This window comes from Aspergillus bombycis, assembly GCF_001792695.1.
Source record: "Aspergillus bombycis strain NRRL26010 chromosome Unknown contig00017, whole genome shotgun sequence".
NCBI classification, from domain to species: Eukaryota; Fungi; Ascomycota; class Eurotiomycetes; order Eurotiales; family Aspergillaceae; genus Aspergillus; species Aspergillus bombycis.
This window is the reverse complement of record NW_019170019.1, coordinates 259082-282527: the sequence shown is the minus strand read 5'-3', so window position 1 is coordinate 282527 and position 23446 is coordinate 259082. Positions and strand designations below refer to the sequence as shown.

The 23446-nt window shown below is 48.5% G+C and overlaps 9 protein-coding genes across 9 annotated transcripts; 4 read left to right on the top strand and 5 right to left on the bottom strand.

Moving 5' to 3' along the window:
• Positions 1 to 527: 527 nt before the first annotated feature.
• On the bottom strand, positions 528 to 1809 carry ABOM_002185 (uncharacterized protein; the record flags this gene model as incomplete). Its single annotated transcript, XM_022529315.1, has 4 exons — positions 528 to 963; positions 1020 to 1140; positions 1194 to 1569; positions 1618 to 1809. The coding sequence occupies 4 exons, from the start codon at positions 1807 to 1809 to the stop codon at positions 528 to 530; spliced, it is 1125 nt and encodes a 374-aa protein (XP_022391959.1).
• A 1416-nt stretch (positions 1810 to 3225) lies between these two features.
• On the top strand, positions 3226 to 5792 carry ABOM_002184 (glutaminyl cyclase; the record flags this gene model as incomplete). The annotated part of the gene is made up of 3 exons (XM_022529314.1): positions 3226 to 3637; positions 3843 to 4311; positions 4694 to 5792. The coding sequence occupies 3 exons, from the start codon at positions 3226 to 3228 to the stop codon at positions 5790 to 5792; spliced, it is 1980 nt and encodes a 659-aa protein (XP_022391958.1).
• Positions 5793 to 6303: 511 nt separating this feature from the next.
• ABOM_002183 (uncharacterized protein) lies at positions 6304 to 6852 on the bottom strand (the record flags this gene model as incomplete). The annotated part of the gene is made up of 1 exon (XM_022529313.1): positions 6304 to 6852. The coding sequence occupies one exon, from the start codon at positions 6850 to 6852 to the stop codon at positions 6304 to 6306; it is 549 nt and encodes a 182-aa protein (XP_022391957.1).
• Positions 6853 to 10092: 3240 nt separating this feature from the next.
• ABOM_002182 (lipase family protein) lies at positions 10093 to 11148 on the top strand (the record flags this gene model as incomplete). Its single annotated transcript, XM_022529312.1, has 4 exons — positions 10093 to 10171; positions 10233 to 10398; positions 10452 to 10788; positions 10843 to 11148. The coding sequence occupies 4 exons, from the start codon at positions 10093 to 10095 to the stop codon at positions 11146 to 11148; spliced, it is 888 nt and encodes a 295-aa protein (XP_022391956.1).
• Positions 11149 to 12243: 1095 nt separating this feature from the next.
• ABOM_002181 (uncharacterized protein) lies at positions 12244 to 14658 on the top strand (the record flags this gene model as incomplete). Its single annotated transcript, XM_022529311.1, has 1 exon — positions 12244 to 14658. The coding sequence occupies one exon, from the start codon at positions 12244 to 12246 to the stop codon at positions 14656 to 14658; it is 2415 nt and encodes an 804-aa protein (XP_022391955.1).
• A 171-nt stretch (positions 14659 to 14829) lies between these two features.
• ABOM_002180 (putative MFS multidrug transporter) lies at positions 14830 to 16565 on the bottom strand (the record flags this gene model as incomplete). The annotated part of the gene is made up of 4 exons (XM_022529310.1): positions 14830 to 14974; positions 15024 to 15700; positions 15758 to 16252; positions 16347 to 16565. The coding sequence occupies 4 exons, from the start codon at positions 16563 to 16565 to the stop codon at positions 14830 to 14832; spliced, it is 1536 nt and encodes a 511-aa protein (XP_022391954.1).
• Positions 16566 to 18899: 2334 nt separating this feature from the next.
• ABOM_002179 (uncharacterized protein) lies at positions 18900 to 19383 on the top strand (the record flags this gene model as incomplete). Its single annotated transcript, XM_022529309.1, has 4 exons — positions 18900 to 18977; positions 19032 to 19108; positions 19162 to 19206; positions 19263 to 19383. 4 exons carry the CDS (start codon positions 18900 to 18902, stop codon positions 19381 to 19383), a joined length of 321 nt encoding a protein of 106 aa, XP_022392009.1.
• Positions 19384 to 20462: 1079 nt separating this feature from the next.
• On the bottom strand, positions 20463 to 20909 carry ABOM_002178 (uncharacterized protein; the record flags this gene model as incomplete). Its single annotated transcript, XM_022529308.1, has 1 exon — positions 20463 to 20909. One exon carries the CDS (start codon positions 20907 to 20909, stop codon positions 20463 to 20465), a length of 447 nt encoding a protein of 148 aa, XP_022392010.1.
• A 1072-nt stretch (positions 20910 to 21981) lies between these two features.
• ABOM_002177 (uncharacterized protein) lies at positions 21982 to 23019 on the bottom strand (the record flags this gene model as incomplete). The annotated part of the gene is made up of 4 exons (XM_022529307.1): positions 21982 to 22005; positions 22064 to 22302; positions 22373 to 22738; positions 22800 to 23019. The coding sequence occupies 4 exons, from the start codon at positions 23017 to 23019 to the stop codon at positions 21982 to 21984; spliced, it is 849 nt and encodes a 282-aa protein (XP_022392017.1).
• Between the last annotated feature and the right edge of the window lie 427 nt (positions 23020 to 23446).

The window sequence follows — 23446 nt, the reverse complement described above, 5'->3', positions numbered from 1 at the left end:
ACTGCACGGTGGTGGATAAGCGGCACGACCAATTCATATATCCTTGGTGGGGCTGGAATATCAGACCCTTGTTCAAATGCTACCATCCAGAAGGTAGTAGCCACAGGATGCATTGAAACGTGCTGAGATCTTCGCTGTGTGATTCAGTCTGCGCAGTATTATTTTCAATTTTCAATTTTTTTTTTGCATATCCCTGCACAGCGGGAAGGAGAGTGCATCCGGAAGCCTTACTGAAGTATTCCGTTCGTGGAGCTGAGCCGGTCATGTTGCTACGCCGCGCGCCTAAACTTCAATAATGCTAGAGACTGTTTATGAATAGACCAAGTGTGACGGGACCTGAGTAGGTTTAGGAAAACTCCCAATTTAAGCAATTGAGACATCATGCAATATGTAATTATGGAACGTGCGCTAGACACATATCATGGCACAATTCACACGGTCTTGTGTTTAAGCTCTAATATGCTGCAGATGATCATTCTTGATAATTTATATATACGTCTAAGCAGATATAGTTAAGACAGTGAATATCAACATCTTTCTGACTCCACGCTTGTATGCCTTGTTACAAAGATTTGTCTTTCTGACTGTTGCAGCCCAGGGGCATGATCCCCATTTTCTCCATATTGCAGACCAGAGTCGTTTTTCGCGGAGGTAGAAACATGTGTCACGTAAGTGCTATGCGACTGATCATCGAGCTGCATCCACGATTCACGGTTGTTGCGGCCACTACTCGGGTAACCGGAAGGATTGCTACGACTTGGAGAATGACCATAGCCAGCGGCACTTTTGATATCCTGGGTGAAGCGCACGAAGAACGGGCGAAGGACTGGGATCGATCCAAAAATAATAATGAACCACATTTCCGTGAGCACCCATGTGTTGAGTTTGTAGATTTCGTATGTCAGGTCATCGTGGGTAATGGATGCAATTGCGATTGTTTTATTGATGCCGGCGATACCTGCTCTGGATACTAGTTAGTAGGGAGAGGAAAAACGGAGAATCTTGAGATTGTATCATACACAAGTCCTCCACTCATAATCAAACATAATCCAATCTTTGTAGCGAGTTTCATTTGTTGCAGTCGGCCGATGATGTGCACCGGATAAAAAGCAAGAAAGAGGTCTGCTGCCGCTCCAATGCCTAGACAATACTTAGTATGATATTCGTGAACAATTTACTTTTCATGCACATACTTCCTTGTAGAAACCCAACCTGAGAACATATGAAGACTCGATCACAGGTCCCCGCGACAGCTGGGTTCCATAGCTTCTCTGTCGGATCACATTGCCTTAGGATCAGGGCGACCTCGATCACGTTGATCAGACCTTGTACCGCTCCAACTGTATAGAGCACTATCCGTCCGATGCTACTTGTGCGCCCCTGAAGGGATAAGAGGAATGCGATGACAGCAATTCGCGATATGACGAGGCAGAGGATGGCCACGATCTGTGCCATCCAACTCCACAGATTTGTGTGAACAATATCGTGCGCTGACAACAAGCTTTGATGGTCTCCAAGGCCATACCTAACACTCACAGTCATGAAGCTTTGCGCACACAAGGCGAAAGCCTTCAGGCGGTTAGCATCCTTGCGGCTCGAGCTTACATGGGATCATACCAGTGCGATAACAACCCAAATGAAATCCCATCGTAAACCAAAAATACCGAATTCTGGTTGCCCAGGCGGACAGAGGGAGGCGGTCTTCGCTCGCAATGCGAGTAAGATCAATGCCAGACCTGCCTCAGCCCAGGTGACTCCAAGCACCAGTGACCCTTTTCCTCCATGCGCTGGATCCGGTGGCCCTGTCATTGAAAGATGCTGCTAGTACTTTCACCACGACAGGAAGAACTACATGTGTCAATGTGCCATGCGCCACCTTTAAGCAGAGATTCGTCGCTCCGTAGGGAAGATATGTTTACCTAAGAGACTCGGTACGTACTGCTTCCAACCCTTTCACTCGATCATAGTGTCTGATTTGCTATGTGTGTTCCTGAACAAGGATCATAGGGCATTGTTGTTTCCCTCTCGGTCTCGACCGGAGGCATCAATATTAGATCCCTAATAAGTACTAGGTTCATTCAAAAATAAATGAATACGATAGTAATTTCCCCACCCGACTTTGACCTATGCATTAGGGCCTGCTGCTAATGTTTCTTTATTCGGCTAGGGTTCGGCTCGGACCCATGCTTAGCACCTGCATTGGTGCGCCATCCCGGCCAGTATAATATGCCACATTGATTAATACCACATGTGAAACAGATGGATACAAAGAGAGCAGCAAAAGACGGAAAAAGGAGGATGGCATGCCTCCCTTCCTGTGACCCTGCTTGTCACCTCTTCCGCCTGTAAAAGGCCACGGTTGCATGGCCACGTCTGGCACCGTCGATTTCCATCCCTGCTTAGTGAACGCCGCAGTACGACTCGATTATTTAAATTGAAACTCGCCGACACTGACTCGTGTTACCCACAGAATGGTATTTTCCGCTTAATGTCGCAAAAATTATACTGGGATTCCTTGGATTGGGTTACTTCGGCCCAGAGATCATCTTGTGCAGCGTATGGCTAGGCGACGCAACGCTGCCTTTGCAAATTTGCGTACGTTGCCCTTTCTAGCGTTTTCTGTTAAAGGACACTTTTCAGTGAAATTCTTCGCTCTAGTCATTCCTCTTGTTCCTCGATTTCCGGGCTGATCCCGAATAGTTTCAATACCTTGTTCCTGGTAACACCATGCTACACCGGAATTCGGACGAGAAGCCGCCACCTCATGTCCAAGATGCTGAAATTGATGAAGAGGTGGAAGCTCTTGAAGGCTATGTCGTGGACCCTAGCCAATATCCCGATAATGCCGCACGCCTGAAAACGAGCCCAGACGGTCGCTTCGTTCTAATTCCACAACCTCTCAATACACCCAATGATCCGTTGAATTGGTCACCCCGGAAAAAATGGTTTCTCGTAGCAATAGTTGCTTACATTGCGCTGTTGGCTGATTACACTGGAGGGACGGCTATCGTGACTATTATCCCACAGTCCATGTAAGGCGCCCACTTACGATTTATGGACCATGTATAGCTGATACAGTGGTTCAGGCAGTGGGAGCTAGCTCAGGCTACGGTCCAGAGAGCCGTGGTCGGTAATCTCTTCACTATAGGTGCATGTGGCCTCGTTGTGGTGCCTTTAGCACATTACTTCGGGCGCTTGCCGGTTACCCTTTTCTTCCAATGCGTGATGGTTGGCACTTGCGCATGGTCAGCCGCGGCCACCAGCTTTCCCTCTTATTTAGCCGCGCGCATTATCAACGGCTTCTTCTGTAGTGTTGGCCAAGGAGGGGCCCTAATGTGGATCAAAGACCTGTTCTTCTTCCACGAGCACCCCAAGGTGATCAATTATGTGGAGTTCTCCATTATCATGAGCCCGTACCTTGGCCCTTTGATCACCTCGTTCATTGTGTCCGGGGTCAGCTGGCGCTGGGCATTCTGGCTCTGCACAATAATGTCTGGAGTGGGGCTTGTTTTGATTCTCTTCCTTGATGAATCTCTGTTTGACCGCAAGAACCCACCGTCGTCCCGAGGATCCTATATCAGCCGTCTAACTGGCGTGCATCAGGCGAAAGACTGGGAACATAAGAGCCTCAGTCAATGTTTGGCACTGCCTGTGATAGCCATAACTAAGATACCGGTGCTTACTATCCTCGTATACTACTTTCTTAATTTCGCCTGGGTCATCGGCGTCAACACAACCATTGGCATTTGGCTGACCAACATATATGGCTTCTCGACTAGAGGCATAGGTAGCTAAGCTCCTAATTATACCGGACTGTTCTATAGCAAACTAATCGCATCCAGGGTACTTCTACTTCTTTGGAATTGTCGGTGTCCTGGTTGGCTGGTTTGCCGGACACTTCCTTCACGACGCTGTCGGGCAGTACTACATCAAACGCCACGGCGGACGACTAGACCCCGAGGCTCGGTTAATTATCACCTACCCAGCTACAATGATTTGCTGCGTCAGTTTGATCATCTTGGGTCTGGCATTCCAATATCACTGGCACTATATGGTCATCGCCGTATTTGCGGCTACTCAATGTGTAGGTGTCATGATCGTTACGACGGCTATCAATGCCTATCTCTTGGACTCTTATCCGGAGGGTTCAGGCATCGTGGGAGCGTGGGTAACAGCCAGTCGCAACTGGGCGGGCTTCATGGCTACTTATATTCAGATCGACTGGGTGACACGGATTGGACCTGCCAAGGCTCTGGGGATTCAGGCGGCTATCACCTTCGCGTCGGTGTTTTTTATGGTGTTCTTGCAGGTGTATGGCAAACGATTAAGGCAATGGCAGGGACGCATGGTATTTGGCAGGGAAGGAAAGCAATAGTTCAGAAATGTCAACTGGAAACGCCTTTAATTCGGCAACCATTCACTTTACGGATAGATTGGCCTTAAAGTGTCGGACTCCATGACTACTTCACTTGGCTAGAACCAGTCTCTATCCTGAGGAATGGTGGCGTGACATACACTACGGACATTCACGCTGGTCTCGGAATGTACCACTTGAGACCTGTCCTACTATCCCAACTCACATGAATGATCGAATATTACCATTCCATGACTTCTCCCTAACTTTGTATCTCGTTGAGAGGAGGATAACTAGGACACCAATCTATTCCCAAAAACCACTCTCTAGTTTTTATAGCGGCAAACTAGCATTCACAATGCATCCCAAGTTCTCCCCGTTCAGCATCCTCCTACAAGCAGTCCTCACTCTTATTCTTGCCGTGACTCCGACACTCACGTACCAATTCGTATCTAATAACACTCTGACTCACCTCCCCCGACCAAAGACAGACTTCAACATCCATAATGGCACACTCCTCTCCCCGATCCTCCGAACCCGCGTTCCAGGAAGCCCAGGCTCCGAAGCAACCAGATCCCACTTCACGCACTTCTTCGCCAGAACACTCCCACACTGGCAGGTTGAGTTCCAAAACTCTACAGTCAAATCTAACGCCCAGGATATACCCATCGTCAACGTCATCGCCACTCGTGATCCCCCCGGTATCCCGGCAGGTAACATCAGCAGACTCACCCTGGTAGCCCATTACGATAGCAAAAACTCCCCAGAGGGGTTCATTGGGGCAATCGACAGTGCAGCTCCCTGTGCCATTATCATGCACGCCGTGAGAAGTATCGACGCAGCACTGAGTCGTAAATGGGGTAAATCATCTACGCAACAGACTGCGGAAGGTATACAGGTTATCTTCACGGATGGCGAGGAGGCACTCGATCCTCCCGAGATGTTATTCGGGGCGCGAGCATTAGCGGCAGAGTGGGAGAATACTCCGTATCCGCCATCGTCTCGATATTCGAGTCGGATCAAGGCCATCTCGCTATTCGTCTTGTTGGATCTTCTTGGGTCGAGCGAGCCGGCAATTGCGTCGTATTTCAACACGACACATGATGTGTATCGGCGAGCTGCCATGCTGGAGAAGCGGTTAAGAGGGCTGAATCAGTTCAAGTCGGGGGGCGTCAGACCTTGGTTAATTGATGCTGATAGAGATGAAATCGGGATGAACAGGTTTCCTATCTATGATGATCAGGTGCCGTTCGAGGAACGCGGTGTGGATGTGCTGCATTGGATTGATGCGAATCCTGATACTGGGGAGTTTCCAAAGGTGTGGCATACTCTGGATGATACGGGGGAGAATTTGGATCTTGATGTTATGGAGGACTGGGGTGTTTTGCTGGTTGCCTTTATTGTTGAGTGGTTGGAGTTGGAAGGTTACATGCCATGAGCAGGGGATTGCTGTAACTCAACACGGTGCTAATGAAGTGGCAATAAGGAGCTGAAACAATCTAACTCTGCCAATGTTATTCATATTGTATTTCATATCAGTTAAAATATACTACGGAATAGTTTTCTTTTTGTAGCCATCACATCTGGGACATATTTGCTCAGCGTTCAGGCAGTGGTGTCAACGAAAGGTAGAATATTGCTCACGTATGAATCCCATCTCCTCAAGTCATACAACGTGAACATGGTCACGTCTAGCATCCTGAGGTAGGAAGAGCAAGTCTAGTAACATTCCCATCCAGTATTTCTGCCTATCCGTAAAGCATGACAAGCCCAGACTCCGCCTCCTAACCTCCACATACAAGATTCTCCGTATTAAGCAGCGGTTATTCGACAACCCATCGTGGCCGGCCGCGCCAGCGGACAGTCCGAAATAACGACCTCGATTAGCGGGACTCACTAAGATACAGTCACTCACGTCTCACAAGGTGCGCACTAAGCAATGAGAAACACTAGGTGGTAACAAACCTTTGTTTTGGCTTTCTCAGTTCTTTCAAAAGCTTCTCGTAACGCTCATATTGACTCCCGGGAACATCTTTAATATGCACCTCCCTGTGTTTCCGAGTCCAGCCCTGTGCGCTAGGACCCAGCCGGGCAGCACCTTGTACCGCCCCTTCCGACATGGGATCAATATAATGACTGACTTCTACATTCGCCGGGCTGACGAAGAGCGGATGATGACCTTTGCCTTCAAGGAGGGACTCTGCCTCGTCGGCCAGGTATTCACTTTCCGGCGTCGTTGTGGACGGGTCATAAGAGCATTTGTGGTGACCGACTTCATCGTCAGTGCCTGTCTTACATGTTTCTGTTCGCTCGGGGTTCAGTATTTGGCGTTCGAAATCGATGGCCTGTTCTTTGTTTTCTTTCGATTGCAGGTTGATCACGGTTTGCATCGTCCGCAGTGAAGCTGGCAGAACCGGCTGGGTCATGGGATGATACTGAGGCAGTAATGAACGCCCTGCTCTGAGAGCTGTCTGGCAACTGTGTCGTCTGGCGAACATTGTGTCCCTTTGCATGTAGACAGTTGTATTTGTACTAGTACTTTGTATTCTCAGGTTCAATGCGCTAACCGATCGGACGCGTTGTAGCGCGATAGGTATGTGCAGTGCAACAAGGTGACTTGGAGCCTCCGAGGGATTCCATCCATATATGGGAGTTAAACTCAATGGAATCCATGACGAGCATGAGTGTCATTACGCTGGATGTCGCCAACCACAAGACATGGATACTGGTGCCTCAGGCGAGAATCGCATGCATGACGTCATTTCTCGGTCTCGATCTTTGTCTGTATGGGCTGTCAGCCTGTCACTTGCAATGCGATCCATGGGTCACGCTGAACCCTACCCCAAAGCAATGGAATTGTTCTCGCAGCCAATCGTACCTTTACTGGTATCAGCAGGATTGAGGTGTTGTTGATTGGCTCTGAGTGTTGACATCGCTTTTCGTTTTGTGAGCATGCATTAACTGGCCGCATCGGCGGCAGAGCCAATAGCTCCGTAGCCTCCAAAAGATACATTATTATAGATTTGGCTGGTATCTATATTCCTCCTGTTGCCTCTGGCCGGTTTTCCCGTTCTCCCCGTTTTATCATGTATCCCAACCTTGGCGACCCTCGAACGCCGCAGGCTATGTATGATTGCTTTTAGGCATGGTACTAGAGAATATATGTACATGATTGCTCTTCTTCTATCCCTATTTTTTGAGCAATAGTGTCTTGTCCCATGCAGGTCCACGGGGCCACTGAAACTAGCAGTCACGACAGCTCTTTCCAGCTCCATTCAGACCCAGAATATTTTCAATCAAACATATGCGTCTGTTCCAAAACCTCCCAGACCTTACACCCCCGTTAGTCCCAGTCGACAGGAGGCTCCACGGCTCCATTCCTGACATCCCAATTGGGCTTTTTAACCTGCTCGTCCCAGTACTTCTGGAAAGAGGATAATGATTCAACGGTAGAGTTCTGCCTCGTAAGTTCGAGCTACTTAGATGGTCAGACTATTCAGCCTTCTGCAGCACGCACTCATTGGGGTCTTGAAGAGTGTAAACCGGAAGGTTGAGCCAAACTGGATACTGGATATCTCAGGTATAAACTGGGGAAAGCAGACTCGTACTCTCCAACGACTACTAACCCACCCAGAGAGGAGCAGTTGGATAATTTGATAGCTTTCCATCGTACGATGCAGCAATTTTCACCGTACCATCACTGCTAACAGGCAGCCCATGAGGCGGTGATACCAGGGTGGCCCTAGTTTGATCTATCAATAAGTCTGGGATATGGAGGTGATACGATTGGCCCTAGTTTTGTTAAATTACACATAGTCCGATAAGCACGTATCTGGTCACAGAAGGCTGTGTACCGTAGCCTGATCTGCAACCCCGATGACCGAACTCACGTTACCCTAAACCGTGTCTCGGGCATCGCATCCATGCTCGAGGCATAGAAAAGGTCTGTGGTCAAAGGTTTCAGCAAGGTTACGCATGAAGTGTAGCTTAGACGGTAGGGCTCTGTCGGCACTCCACTCCAGCCTTTGCCCGCCCAACATGGATGATTCGAGCTAAATACTACACGATAAATAGCGGCTATGACGGTCCTGACTACAGCATTTAGGGAATGTCTCCTTTACTTGCCATCCAAAAAAGAAGAAAAAGAAGAAAAAAAAGAAAAAAATATCAGCATCCAGCAGCTGTGAAATGCTTTATTTGATCTGTGGAAGAGTACATACCTTATGAATAGATGTCATGAATATTTATGCGTAGTATAAAAAGAATTCAGGGTATTCCGGTTCAATAATTTTTTTTAAATGAGGCCTAGTATCTACAAGTTCTCTACTTCGGATAGTATATCTTATCTAAGCTTCTAACGCCTTCCGATAGTGCAATCAAAAGAGTTTCCCAGTCGTTAAGAAATAGGACAATAATATCCAGCAAATAGTCGGCTTGGAATAACAACCATATGGAATCACCTTGTGGTCACCCTAAAAGGAAGAACCAACGGTAAAGAGCTAGGTCGGTAGCTCAAGAAAACCTGCAGCCTAATTAGTGAAAGTGACTCTTAATATTTCGCAAGCGGAGGTGTTATCTACTCTGGGGACATTTCCGAACCTTCTCAGAAAACTTGAAGTTTAAGTGAGAAATTTTACGTTAAAGCAAGGAACTCGGACTTCCATTGGCGGACGGGCCTTACAGGTACGTGATTCTCCTCCAGTTATTGCTCAAGTCACCAATGCCAACTCAGCCAAGGCATATCGCCAAGCTCTGTCTTGGTGAGGGGAGAAGCCCTACTAGGTGGGGTAAGAGAGTATCAGGCAAAAGATGGTAGTATGGAACCTTTTCTCCGTTCATGTCATTAGCCACCCCTCATACCATTTAGCATCTTCAAGCTCATACGATGGGTGTCCTATTGATTCATTTGAGCTGAATGGTTATATTACTGTGAAACCCTTCTATAGATAGGAGATAACGAAGCGGTTGGTAGGGGAATCCAACCAACCCCTGGTACATAGTTGCAAGAGCCTGGATATAAAGCAGTTTCATACAGCCACTTGCCTCTAACGGAATAACCGGAGGTATCTATCAGGCTGTCAGGCTGTCATTTGTACTCCGTATCCAATAGTTCCATCCGTAGTACGGAAGATCGTCCGAAACACGCCCTAAAGGGGAAATGTCGCTGGAACGATTATTACGAGAGGATTTTCCGTGATCGGCGATCCGACGGAGTTTCTTCATGGGCATATCCCATGACCTACATCGTTCTAACGTTAAACATTGATCATAATAAGCAAGATGATCAAATCCACATGCTGAGAGTAATGTTGTGGTCAAAGTGCGTTAGAATACACTCTGCATATGCCTCAGCAAGCGACCCGCAGGCACACCTATCACACAACCAAGACACAAACACGTTGGGGTCCCTTATCAGTGATAGGGCATGAAGGTAACCATCCGACGCACTAGTTATGCACACGGTTCCTGCTGACGAAGCGCTATACTGCAAAAGCAATAGTACGTTTCGTCCAGGAGCAACCATCCAGCCATACAATCCCTGAATATCATCGCGTGCTCGGATGGAATGCCTGTCGGGATAACGGCCAAGCTAAGGGCGGGGTTCAATCAAAGTATCATCCATCTGGTAGGCATACTTAGCAAAACGGCGGAAAGAGGGGGCTACAACAGGAGTATAAAATGGGCTGACTTCGCAAGGGATATTCGCGATATGCATCTCGTCTTGCACGGCAGGTAAAATGTTTAGTCTCGCGCGATTCGGGACCGTTGCAGGTCTATTCTTGCTGGCTCAAGCAGCTCCGGCTCCGCTGCGCAGAGGTATGCTTGCTTTTTCTTAACTTTTAACAAACACTCCCTTGACTCAAACTGACGGGTGCAGATGTCAGCTCCTCTCTCCTCAGCAACCTGGACCTCTTTGCACAGTATAGTGCTGCTGCATACTGTTCTGAGAACCTGAACTCCACCGGGACTAAATTGACATGCTCTACGGGCAATTGTCCTTTGGTAGAAGCGGCATCGACCCAAACGCTCGATGAATTCAACGAGTAAGACACTCAAAGCTACCCTCCTAACTCACAGGCAAACGCTGACAATTCAGATCGTCCTCTTACGGCAACCCTGCCGGTTACCTCGCGGCCGATGAGACTAACAAACTGATAGTCCTGTCATTCCGGGGTAGCTCAGACTTAGCCAACTGGGTAGCCAACCTGAATTTTGGCCTCGAGGATGCCAGCGATTTGTGTTCGGGATGTGAAGTGCACAGCGGTTTCTGGAAAGCCTGGAGCGAAATCGCCGATACCATCACTTCCAAGGTGGAATCCGCCTTAGCGGATCATTCTGGCTATACCTTGGTCTTGACGGGCCATAGTTACGGTGCTGCGCTCGCAGCACTCGGAGCGACTGCTCTGCGGAACGCGGGACATACTGTTGAGCTGGTACGTGTATCTTGATATGATGACCGACAGTGTACAGACGTGCTGACCAAATAGTACAATTACGGGCAACCTCGCCTTGGAAACGAGGCATTAGCCACATATATCACAGACCAAAACAAGGGCGGCAACTATCGCGTCACGCACACGAATGATATTGTGCCTAAGCTGCCACCTACGCTACTCGGGTATCATCACTTCAGCCCCGAGTATTTTATCAGCAGCGCCGATGAGGCAACGGTAACCACTGCTGATGTGACTGAAGTGACGGGAATTGATGCAACGGGCGGCAACGATGGAACCGACGGAACTAGCATTGATGCTCATCGGTGGTACTTCATTTACATCAGCGAATGTTCGTAGTGAAGATCATCGTACATCGTATATATAGCTCTACGCTTCAGGAGACTTCTGTGAGCCTTCAAAGCTTAGTCAAGAAAGTCATCTTGACAACGAAAAGTACATACTCTCATGTATATTTGACGAACACTGCATGAATCTTTTGGTATGGGTGATGAGCACATATGAGTAGTGTGTTTCCTTTGACATTTTCAAATCGCGTAAGCCCTGTGTACCAGCCTCTATGAGATGCAGGGGGGTATATAGTACTATTGGATATGCCGAGCATTCCATGTCAGCAATCGATCATCAAACCATGGCCCTCACGAGCATGTATTCATTGATGGGGCCAATAAAATCTGACAATCCTTTGATCAGTCAGATTTTGAAAGTTCTGCTGCAACCACTGAACATCACGACCTGCCTCTCGTTGGGATAATTACCATTCCACACATTGTCTCGTTAAAGGGGCTATAATCACCGTTCACAAGGTAGCAGGGATTCATTTGCAGCCCTCTAGTGATTGACTCCATAATGAACACTCCATTAAGCTGTCTTTTCGTCATCCTCTTGTCCATTACCATTCAGTTCCATACATCCTGTATTGGCTGTGCTAGGTTGTCAAAACCTGCTGCTGTCCTGTTTCATAGTGCCCGGACATGGGCAATGATGTAGTTGATAGTGCATATCCGAATAGTAGTAACGATAGTCGCGCTGAGGCTTATGGAGTAGAATTTCCCGCCAAACGTGAGTAAATCCTATTTGTGCTAGGGCATCCGCTAGATATATATAGAATAGATGTAAGTGTTGATATGGAATACAATATCGTAAATATTTGGCCCCCATGCGGGTCCTCTATCATAAGTAGTGGATCCAGTGTCTCGTTCTTCGTATCTTATTGGAAGTAGCAATCCCGCTTGGCTCGTAACGGCCACACGATGAGGGTAAAACGTCTGACAATGTCATCTTAGACTACGCCGTGGCTGTAAAGTAGGCTGTGCGTTAGACCATACTATATAAAGCTTAGCGGCTGGATAAGGCCATCAAGCCAAAATAGTAGTTCTGCTTCACACATCTCCTGCACCAACTTCGAACATCCCAGACCCCAACAGAGACAACATGAAGGCCCGAACGTTTGAATATGAGCCGCTTCATACTCCGACGTCCATTCGGGTGGTCACGCTCCTCCACGGCGAGTCCGATATCACCGTGTTTGGAGTCCCCCTGATCCCATTGTCGATAGAAGTCGTCGACCTCAACGACAACCCGCGCTTCCAGGCTTTGTCATATACCTGGGGATCACCTTTTCCACCAGACCTGGACCGGTCCAAGGACTATGGTCCGAAGAACAAATTCCCCGTCGCGATCAATGGACAGATCTTCTTCTTGACTAGGAATCTCTTCGAATTCCTGCAGCGTCTGAAGACTCAGGAACTATACATAGATCGGCGCACTAAACCATATAACAAAACTCGTTTGATTGAGGCAGCTGAGGCTGGCAGTGTCAATGATGTCTACTTTTGGATGGCCCGGGGCGCAGACCTGGCGGCGCAAGACAGGTTTGGAGAGACAGCACTGCATTACGCCGCAGAGAATGGCTATTTCGACGTCGTCAAGATACTGGTAGAGGCTGGTTCGGATCTGCACCGACGGGACTCCTCAGGGCGGACCCCTCTCGATTGTGCTAAGATGCGGAAACGCCGCAGATACACGGAGATCATCGAGTACCTGGAGCGGCCCGATATCCACCACATAGTCGGAAGTAAACCTCGACCACTCGCTCCAATAGACAATCAGCAGTTCTGGATCGATGCAATCTGCATCAATCAGGATGATATCGCGGAGCGTAACGCGCAAGTTGCCATTATGTCTATGATCTATACGAAATCCTCGGGGGTGTTCGTCTGGCTGGGTGTGGATGATGAGAGCACGACGCGTGCCTTTGAGGCCACGCATCTTCCATCCCAAGAAGGTATGGACATGTGGTACAACGATGTGTTGCAAAACCATGTCATGGAGGACCCAGAAACACGTGTCGCAAAGCAGGGGTCAAACGAGGCCTCTTTGAAATACCAGGCGGTCGTGAATCTGTTTCGACGAACGTGGTTTCAGCGCGTGTGGATCATTCAAGAGATCGCGTTGGCCAAGCAGATTCGGATCTTCTGCGGTGGCGTCCAGTTCGAATACCACAAGCTATTCACTCTGTTTCACAATCCCAATTTCACTTCTCGTGTGAACAGCCGGTCTCTAGCCCAAGCCCTGGAGTTGGCCCGGTGGAAGGGAATTGCAGGGAGTGAGTTGAGTACCTTGACTGATATTCGACTCCGGACGTCAAAACACGCCTTCGAACGAACGGTGATGGATACGTATGTGAAAAAGAATGGTATCTCGCTCGTTCCCACATGGGAGCACAAACTGAGTCTCTCGCTATTGGCGAGCATGGTTTGGTCGTTTCGAGCGACTGACCCGAGGGACAAGGTCTTTGCTTTAATTGGTATATCCCGGCTCTCTGATGACCCTCGAAAGAGGATAGTCGCCGATTACTCCACGTCCACATCCGAAGTGTTCATCCAGTTTGCCAAGATATTCATGCAGGGAGCTTCGGATGAGCCACTCCAGACGTGGCACACAGGGGAGTGTGAGGTTTTCGAATGTCTTGAAGGGTTGTCCTTTGTACAGGAGAGTCTGGATATCTCTCGCAGGTTCGATGGTCAGGAATTGCCATCGTGGGTCCCCAACTTCACTGCTCCGCTTACAACCACCCGGCTGTGGTCATCACGCTTCAGTGCAGGTGTTTACTCCGGTAATCCAGCTGTAATCCTTCCCGACGACGACCCTCAGACCCTGCGGCTGAATGGTGCCTTCCACGATGAAATAGTTAGTGTGGAACCGCAAATTGGCCCAGTGACAGCTACATCATTTCGCCCACCAAACTGGCTAGAGCTAATCTCATCTATGGACGAGACCTACATCCCCACGGGACAGAATCGTGTTGAAGCACTTTGGCGGACCCTAATGACCAACAAGCTGTCAACCTCAGACGACCCGGTCCACAGTGCCCGGTCCTCGTTTCGCTTTTTTATGCAAAAGGCTCTGTGGAGCCTCACGCATGAAGCGGATCAAGATACCATCACGAACCTCAATGCCATCCGCGAAGCCGACGAGAGTAACACGCTACCGGCTTGGGAGGAAATACAGCAATACGGGGCAAAGGACGAAGTGGGAAAGCCTCGAGGAATGGTGAGGATTGACGACCGTGACTTTGATCAAACATTTGTCCATTTCTATCGTGGACGGTTGCTTTATCGAACTAAACGGGGGTACATCGGGCTTGGTCCATGGTCGGTACAGGCTGGGGATGAGGTATGGGTGATTGCCGGGGCACGAACACCGTTTGTTCTGAGGAAGTCGGTACTCGATGACTCTTCGGATCCTGAGAGGCGAAGTTTGATTGGCGAGACATACGTCCATGGGATTATGGACGGAGAAGCGATCTGTGATGGTCGGTTGTTTCAGCCTGTCTCGCTTGTATAGATTAGAGTTCCAGATCAGGCGACTGAATTCAACCTATTTTGTCAATGTCTGATGCGGTTATTTTTGTAGGGACTTTGGTGAGACTTCTAAACTTATGTAAATTCGACTTGGGTTCAAGGTGCTCTTAAGCTAATTATATACATCGACTCATTGTCCTCGGAGGTACGGACCTCACTTGTCAACCACCCCATCAGCATGCCACCTCTTTCCCTGCCACTGCAGGTACACAGTCGGAAGGAAGCTGGCACCCATAGTTAAAGCCGTAACCACGCCCGAGCTCTTAGCAATCCCCACCGTGTTAAACATATCGGGAAACCTAACATTATTAGTCAAGAACATACACCATGCAGGGAGCATGCACATACCAGAAAGGTCCAATGAATCCCCAGGTCGACCGGACAAAGTTGATGAATACACCCACGCTTCCCGCATCCTGAGGATACGTATCCACGGCGTACGTCGTGAGCACGGTCGTAATAACCTGGTTGCCAAACGCCGCGATACCCGTTCCCACCACGGGAGCCACGGTCCATTTACCCTCGGTGGCCTGCTCGGTGCAGACCAGGAACACCACGCTTCCTGCGATCGCGAGCAGGTAGCCGATGTAGCTCAGCCAGAGACGGTATTCGGGTGCCGGCTTGTGTCCGATGCGACGGGCGCGGGCGTTCATCCACATGTCAGACATGAAACCGCCGAGTTGTTCGCCGAGTAGGGAGCCGATGATCAGGCCGAGGAATTGGAGGCCCAGTTGCTCTGCGTTGAGTCCGAATTTACTCTGTAAGAGCTGGGGTACTTCCACCGAGTTGAGGACGGAGGCGAAGAGGAAGACCATGGAGTAGGCTATCGTTGCGAGGAGCACAGGGATGTTGGTGAATAGGCTGAGGGGATGGAAGAATTCGGACAGGCGGAATGGCGTGGGATCGATTCGTCCGACGGAGACATACTCTCGCTTGAAAGGTGAGCCTCCAGAGTGCACTTCGGCGCCGATGTACCGGGTTTCCGGACCGAAGAAGATGTACAGGATGAACTCGCAGGCATTGGTCTGATGTGATAGTCTGCATTAGTGATAGGAAGCGTTGGAGGGATGCTTGTGACTCACGATGGCCAAAATCCAGTAAATCCATCGATATCCCACACGCTGAGCGACAAATCCGAAAATCAAGGGGCCGACAGGTACGCCCAATGTCACCATCACCGTCCAAATTCCCATGTAGCGTGCGCGCTCCCGTCGGAAGAAGGTCTCTGCGACAACAGCGCTTCCGATGGCCATCGCTGGACAGATGAAGAAGGATACCAGAGCGCGGCATGCCGCCATGGAAGCGTAATCGGGGCTCTTTGCGCAGCCAATGTTACAAACACAGCTAAGGATGAGGGACAAGAGGAAAATCGGGCGCCGTCCGAAGCGCTGCGAAAGCGGCTTCCAGAATAATGGGGCACCTCCTAGAATGGCGATCTGAAGCGATGTCAGATAACTGACTCGCTGTAGAGAGACGCCGACATCCTCGGAGATTTCTTCATAGGCGGGAATAATAGCGGCGGCCGTAAAGGTTCCCATGCAGGCATGAAAGGCTACCAAGCTGAGATTTGTAACTTTCTATTCAGCCATGTCGGTTAGCACTGGCAGTCGTGATGAGAACATGCAGGAAATAACAGCAACCGGAGACGGGGACGAAAAAGGAGCAACACACCTTCCATAAAGCCCAGTTGTATGGATCAGCCGGATCCATACTGGGGATTGGATCCAGATCTAAGGTGCCATGTCGTTGAAGCAGGTAATCACGGTGCTGATCGGAGAGCAGACTGGTCGCATCGACACTTTGGATGCCGGCTTCCGACTTCTCGAGGAATTCTGACTCTGCCTTCCCAGGCGTGTGCCCCTGGGATGTGGTATACTCCGTTGACGACATGATCGCTGTGCAAATTGTGTTCTCTCACAAAAGCAACTAGAGTACAGGAAAGGGGCAGTCAGACGGGCATCGATCCAGCTATAGAGGATTCCAAGGTGTGGGCCCTAACGCGATGACGCGGACCCATCCTACTCTTCCTGCGACAGACAGACAGGTCGATCCATACGGGGAAAACGCGGGGTCCCCGTGCTCATTTCCCGAGTGGACGTACTTCAGGATAGCGCCGTATCAACGAGCCATTCGATGTCGCCCATGCGGTGGAGATCACGGCCCCACGGTAGTTGGGAAAAAGGACCATTGCCGGCTAGAACGCAACTCCTGAGATGCGGGGATCTCCGTCTGGATTAATAAGATATGGATTCTCCCACCAACTACGTTCGGCGTGATAATATACCGATGTGAGCTGGTTTGCACCGAGGCCGATGTGCTTTTGACGCTAAGACTTGCCGAGCGCCAATGCCGCGCCTCTGATAGACGCATTATTCTACGCAATTTTTCCTGTGGATTGCTTAGTGTTGCTTATTTCACTGCCCAGAAAGCCAAAAACGGGAAGTTTATTTCTTGCGTTGAAAGCATCATGAGCTCAATCGTGTGGAACGGATAGCACGGGGGTACCGTGTCGAGTTTCAATAGCTTGTAGAGCAACATACAGAGGGCAGAAGAGAGGATACATAGGAGAAAGGAAAGGGGGCCAAAAGGCTGCAGCACAATAGATTCCGAGGGACAAGACTCATTAATTAAACAGCCGGTATATTCCATTCCTTTTTAATTGCCGACGAACGCTACTGGCCTAGACTGTGTCCTTGGCGCAAATGACCCATACGATAGCCTGGCTGTCCTTCGCTTACGGAGTAGATTATGAGTCATGTGCCCTGTTAGCACCGTGAAACTCTTCTATTAGTTCGATCCAACTTTTACTAACAGGTTTGGTAGAGTCGTAGAGCTCTGGACCTTTTGACGGCTCCGATCACTGTAACGGGAGACACCACGGTCGCCTGTATTAACTAGATGGAGTTGGGCATGTTTACGAAGCCTGACTATACTTCTGCCTAGGGCGTATCAGAGTGGTTAGGAACGGAGAATAGTAGAGTATCCTACGGTCGATACTGTACAGACAGATTCTAGACCTTCAAGCATTCTGTTAAACTTTTCTTTTTTGGTATGGGTATCCCCACCCACAATGCACCTTTGCCTATCTGCCTGCATCTATCTATAAACTGTAATCAAGGCTAAACTCCTATGTATATACGTAGTAATCAGTGGCGCTACCAATACCCCACCTCTAAGGGCCAATAACGTTAGCGACAGTACGTTCACAGGCTGCCTTGGAATATGGGATGCACTTCTCCACGACTTACTGTCAAGTAATCTCTCCGCACAGGCCCTGATGACCGCTCACGAAGGCCAGCCCAGAACCCGGTAATCTGGTTGTACTGGACGGTTTACCGGTAGTTGAGCAAGCCCACCGGCCTACCCTTATCAGATTTCTCCTCCGGACATTAAACAGCCCCGGATCGACTGATACAAGAAAGGTGTACGTGCCAATAGATTCACAGCAGATAGCCATAAGGTATGGTGTGCATAAAATGAAACAGAGCACACTAGACTCAGGTCTACAAAGGTTTACTGTTGTACGATCTTTAGACCCTACCAGAGCCGAGGGTACATTTACACGGCTCAACGGCTCTCATATAGATAGATATCATCAAATAGCATTATAGAGGATAAAGGTTCAAAGCAGTAGAGGCACATGCATGATCTCATTTTGGGGATTGAGCAACATCTGGGCCTCCTTTTCCCCCTTGATATGGAAACGGGGGCAATTCCAAAAGGGATGAATAATAACGAAATGCTTTTCATTTGTGATCGTAACATGCCCCTTCTACTGTGTCCGTTTTCGCCCAGATACGTATGAATAAGCTTCAAAGGGGGAGGCACTGACCCTACTTCAATCTCTAATGGCAATGGGGCATTCGTGAAAGCTACTCCATGCAAACCCGCATCTGGTTACAACAGCAGATACCCACACCGAAACATTCAACATACATGTATTGTCTTCTATTTCCATCCTATGCGGAAGAAAATGAAGCATTTTTTCGATGAACTATAGGAAAGGGACGGTTAGACGCCGAACAAGTGGCGTACTGGAATGTGGTTGGTGTTCCCTTCAATCACGCAAGGGATGCCCTAACATCCAAAACAACAACTGGCCATTCCTAGCAAGGGATACCACCGTTAAGACGCGACGAGTTAAAACCTCCTGTCACTCATCGAGAGACACTTGACACTGACACCTAACTCGGACGACTTCTACCCAGTTCTCATCCACCCACAATGTACGGACTCAAGCGTCTCTCTTTCCTGGGTTTGGCCTTAGCCATGGCCACAGGCACTATAGCAGAGACAGCTAGCGTATGCGATCCCTCTCAGTACACAGAGATCTTTACTAATTTCTCTGTTGTGCAGGTCGGCTTTCAGACGGCTGAGTCCAGCTTTCACGTCGACCACATTCCATTAAAGAAGTGTTTTGATGTCCACGCAGAGTAAGTACGAGTGATTATGGTAGCTAAGGACGCCGAAGGTAACAATCCTATAGAGACGTTACAGCCATCTACGTTTCCCAATATTGCCGAGTCTTCCTGTAAGTGCCCGACCGTCAAGGCGACCTACAAGCAATTTATGCTGATCAATCTTCAGCGGTCGCGATTGTACCGAGAGACAGGTCCTTCTCAGCCCTGGCGAACACGAATCCCCGATAAGTATTCCCGTCATCGACAGTGTTTGGTGCGAATCGCGTGGCCCATTCGGAGGGCATTAAGCACGTCAAGCAAACAGGGAAGGAAGAACTCGAACAACAAAGCGGCATCTGAAGTGTTATTTCATGTACAACAGACATCTAATACAAGCATTGCGCTTCTTATCAATCCTAATCGACATTCATATCTCACAATCTTATGGTGTCTGTCCGCCTCTTCCAACTCTGAACTATACTCATGTCGATCGTACGCATAGATTTTTATCGACACAGTCAGCTTCCACCACAATATCCTCCCTTTCCATGCCATGGATAAGCCATAAGAGTCATATTGGTCTATTTACAGATCGCCGGGCTCATACGCCCAGAATGGCGGGAGACTTCTTACACGCTAGATGTAAGCCGTGGTGTTGTGTAATGGGCTATCCACACACTCTATAGATATTCTTGGAATTATATAAAGCAGAGTATTTCAGGTTCTCGATCCAACGATAGGGATATGCTGGCAAAACCGACAATAGAGAGAGATTGATCTACAAGGGGTTCTGAACACATACTTCATTTCATATACATTCCGGAAGCTACTCCAGGAATGTTTCTACCCTTTTTCAAATATAGCAGAGGCCGACATTCTGATTCCTGATCCTAATCCTTCTTTCTTCAGATTGGGTTAACTATTCTCTCAACCACATGTTGCTCATCGCGTAGCTCGGCCGTCATAGACTAGAATACTGGGGCTTTTCTTCACCTTTCCCTCGCTTTCCCACTTCTTCCATGGCCATGTTGATGGTATAACTAGATAGCCACGGATGTGAAATTATTACCTTGGTGCGACTTTGGCTCTTGCGTGTTTCATTTTCTGCGTTGCGTGTATGTAGGGCCGGGATGTCTGGCAATGTATGATATAGTACGCCTATACGAATAATTGCTCATGAGTTGCATAGTACTTGGATGGAACCAGCGTTGCGTTGTCAGAGCAAGCAGGCAATATCGCAGAGATTACATGGCTCAGCCACACGTCTCAGTGTTTAACCTCAATTGCTTTCACCGACGTAACGAATATAAGACGTGAGTTACTAAGTCTCTAACATTGGCATCTAACTACTACACAGAGATACAGAAAGTATAAAAACCAGTACGCACTAAAAGTCCGCCTCAAAAGCACGGTCGCCCATAGTTCCCCGTACGCAAGTCGTGATCCCAGTAATCGGATTGCCGTACTCGCGATAAACATACCTCGTTCCATCTTTATGCAAATCAACATCTTGCAGCTGATAAACACTGTCGGCGGTAAGCTTCTCGCGATGGTGATGGTCCCCATCGTCCGTGCCACAATCTAATGTCTCATCGTATGCTCCGGTGTTGGTGTTATAAATCGTGCAGCCATGGCCATTCTCGAAGTTGGTTCTCTTAATTCGGTCGCCACTAGGGGCTTCGCATTCGTGGATACTCACGTCGGTTGTCGTCTCCTTTTTGATACTGAGGCGTTTAGCCCCTCGGACGCCATAATTGGTCGTTGCATCGGCATCGTATGTGTCGCATGCTGTATCATGGGCTGCGTGGATGGGGCTATCGGCACCACCGATCATGTCACTCGAAGAAAAGGGTGAGTACGACTCGTTTGTGTGATTCATCTAATTGAAGGTGACGACAAGCTTTGAATTCTGAAGATTTTGTTTGATAGTTCCTTCCCATATTGTAGGGTTTGGTTTACTCTAGCACTTTTTACCATACTGCGAGTGGCAATGAGCATTATCTTCATATCCTTCTGATGTCACCGCGTTGAGACACCGCCGTCATGGCCGTTTGTAGAGAACAGATTGACCCCGTCATATTCAATCGATCCATTGGTACAATTAAAAGTAATGTGGTGCGATGTGGAGTCCAGATACCCCTGATGATTACATAGTGCGTTATATCCTGCTAAACATCACGTATGTTTATGATGATCTATGCAACAGCAGTTCTCGGAGGTATCGTCCGTTACGAAGAGATTCAGGGCAATTTTCAATTAATAGCTCCAATGAGTGTATGCGGTACCCGTTCCCAGATATTGTCTAATAGGCCGTAGATATATATTTTTGATACACATGCATTTGAACTGACGATAGGCTGTAAAGGCCGCCCTACGAAAAGATACAATACATAGGTAGAACATTTTTGATATAAACATAAGCCAGAGATGAATGTGAGGGAAAGGTGATTTCGTATATAACTTTTATTACCCCAAAATTCACACAACTGCCAAGGTTGGTATTGGTCACATAGAGGAGCAATATCTGGCCTTGAACATAATATTAAAAAGAAAGAATCAAGACATCAAGTAGTCAGTGTGGCCGAGTGGTTAAGGCGATAGACTAGAAATCTATTGGGTTCGCCCGCACAGGTTCAAATCCTGTCGCTGACGATATCTTTTTGCCTTTTATTTTTGCTGATTCTTTTTACCGTTTCATCCATACTTTTGGCTTGAGCAATAGTGGTCGTGAGAACACGTCATAACTTGTTATTTGACTCTTCCTTTCGTCTTAAATACATACGCGTCACAACCTTTCCCATCGTGTCCACACTGCCACCTCTGCCGCGTTCTAATCGCCCTTCCTTGCCTCCTTGGTAAAGGAAACTGATTCTTGTCCAATCGGTCCACAATGTATCGGTGCAATATTAGTTCTCCCTTCTCCGAACACCCTTTGAGTTGTAAGCAAAGTGCTTGCCAGTCCGAAGTTTCATCCCGGACACTTTTTACTTCGTAAACTAGCTTTGTTCGCACACGTGTGCGCCAGTACCCATCTCCAAGGGAGTACTCTATGGCGATCTGCACGTTTTTGACGTCGTTGGGGGAAACGTAATCCATGATCTCATACAGTATCTCCACTGGAAGGTAGCACAAACGGCTGTTGACCGGCCCTTGTATGTAAAACCGCGCGTGAGGCCGAGTTCGAGTTTGCTTGATCAGATGTTGAATGATCTTGATAGGTGCGGGATCTGGTTGGATAATGAACTTGGTGTCAGTGCTGTCTGGATTAGTCGAACTGTAGGCTCAGGCAATACATACCATCCAAAACGAGGTTGCCACGAACAGCTTCTCTCCAACCCTTTAGGGCTAGTAGGGGTTTCTCCTTGAGCAGTGAGAGTAGATTCTTGACAACCAAGGCCAAGTAGCGCCTTGCAATTTCCCCAACGGCATGGTGGGTAAGTAACTCCCAACAACTGTCGTGGACATAGTAGCCAACAAGACCATTAGAACTCGTGTCATTATCCTGACCAACTCTTGTTGCCTGTATCAGACGATCTCTGTCCTTTTCAGGGTATCCAATAACCCCCATCGCCGTATCACGTGGCACTGCTTCCAGCACCTCGACCGCTATGTGAATGCTCACCCCCAAGATCCGATAATTGTCATTACGAGTATCATGGAGGTCTATCATTGCGGTCAGCTGAAGTGAAGTCCAAGTGTTTCAGGCGCAGACGTTACGACTCACACACGCGGTAGAAGCGGGACCAGTCCAAGTGCGTAATGAAAGACTTCTTTCGTAACTGGTGTAGATGGTATAGTCCCCGATGGCGGCGCAGGCGCCCATGCAGCCCATTTGTACCGCCTAGACTGTCTAGGTCGCCTGGGCCCATCTGGAAACCCATGCGGCATATGCGGCAGCTCGGGAAACCTCCGCTACTCTTTTTCTTGTACATGAAGGAAGGCATGTCTTGAGGAAATAACACTGGCAGGACAGGGAGTCTCTTTCCTTGCTGTATTAGCTTTCGGAAAAGTAAGACTCGACTAAACTTGGATGTCTGGAAAGTCTCGCTTCTTTCGCCAGACCACAATGTCACAGACGTAGAGCTGATGGAAAGCTGAGACGTTCGCTGCGTCTTTCAAGAGAGGTAGAAAATGCAGGAAAACATAACAACCGACAGTCGATGACTGATTGCATTGTTGGTCGAGGGCCTTGCATTCACTTCAATCATCCATAAGTTCGCTTCAAAACCTCAAGACAACACTTCGCTTTTGACGCTCCGTTTGGTACTGCGGCATATGGGACTGAGATATTTGAAATGTATATGTGAGCTGGTTCCCTTGGACCGTCTTCCAGTCTGGATATTACCCATCCCTGCGATATGACACTGGCCT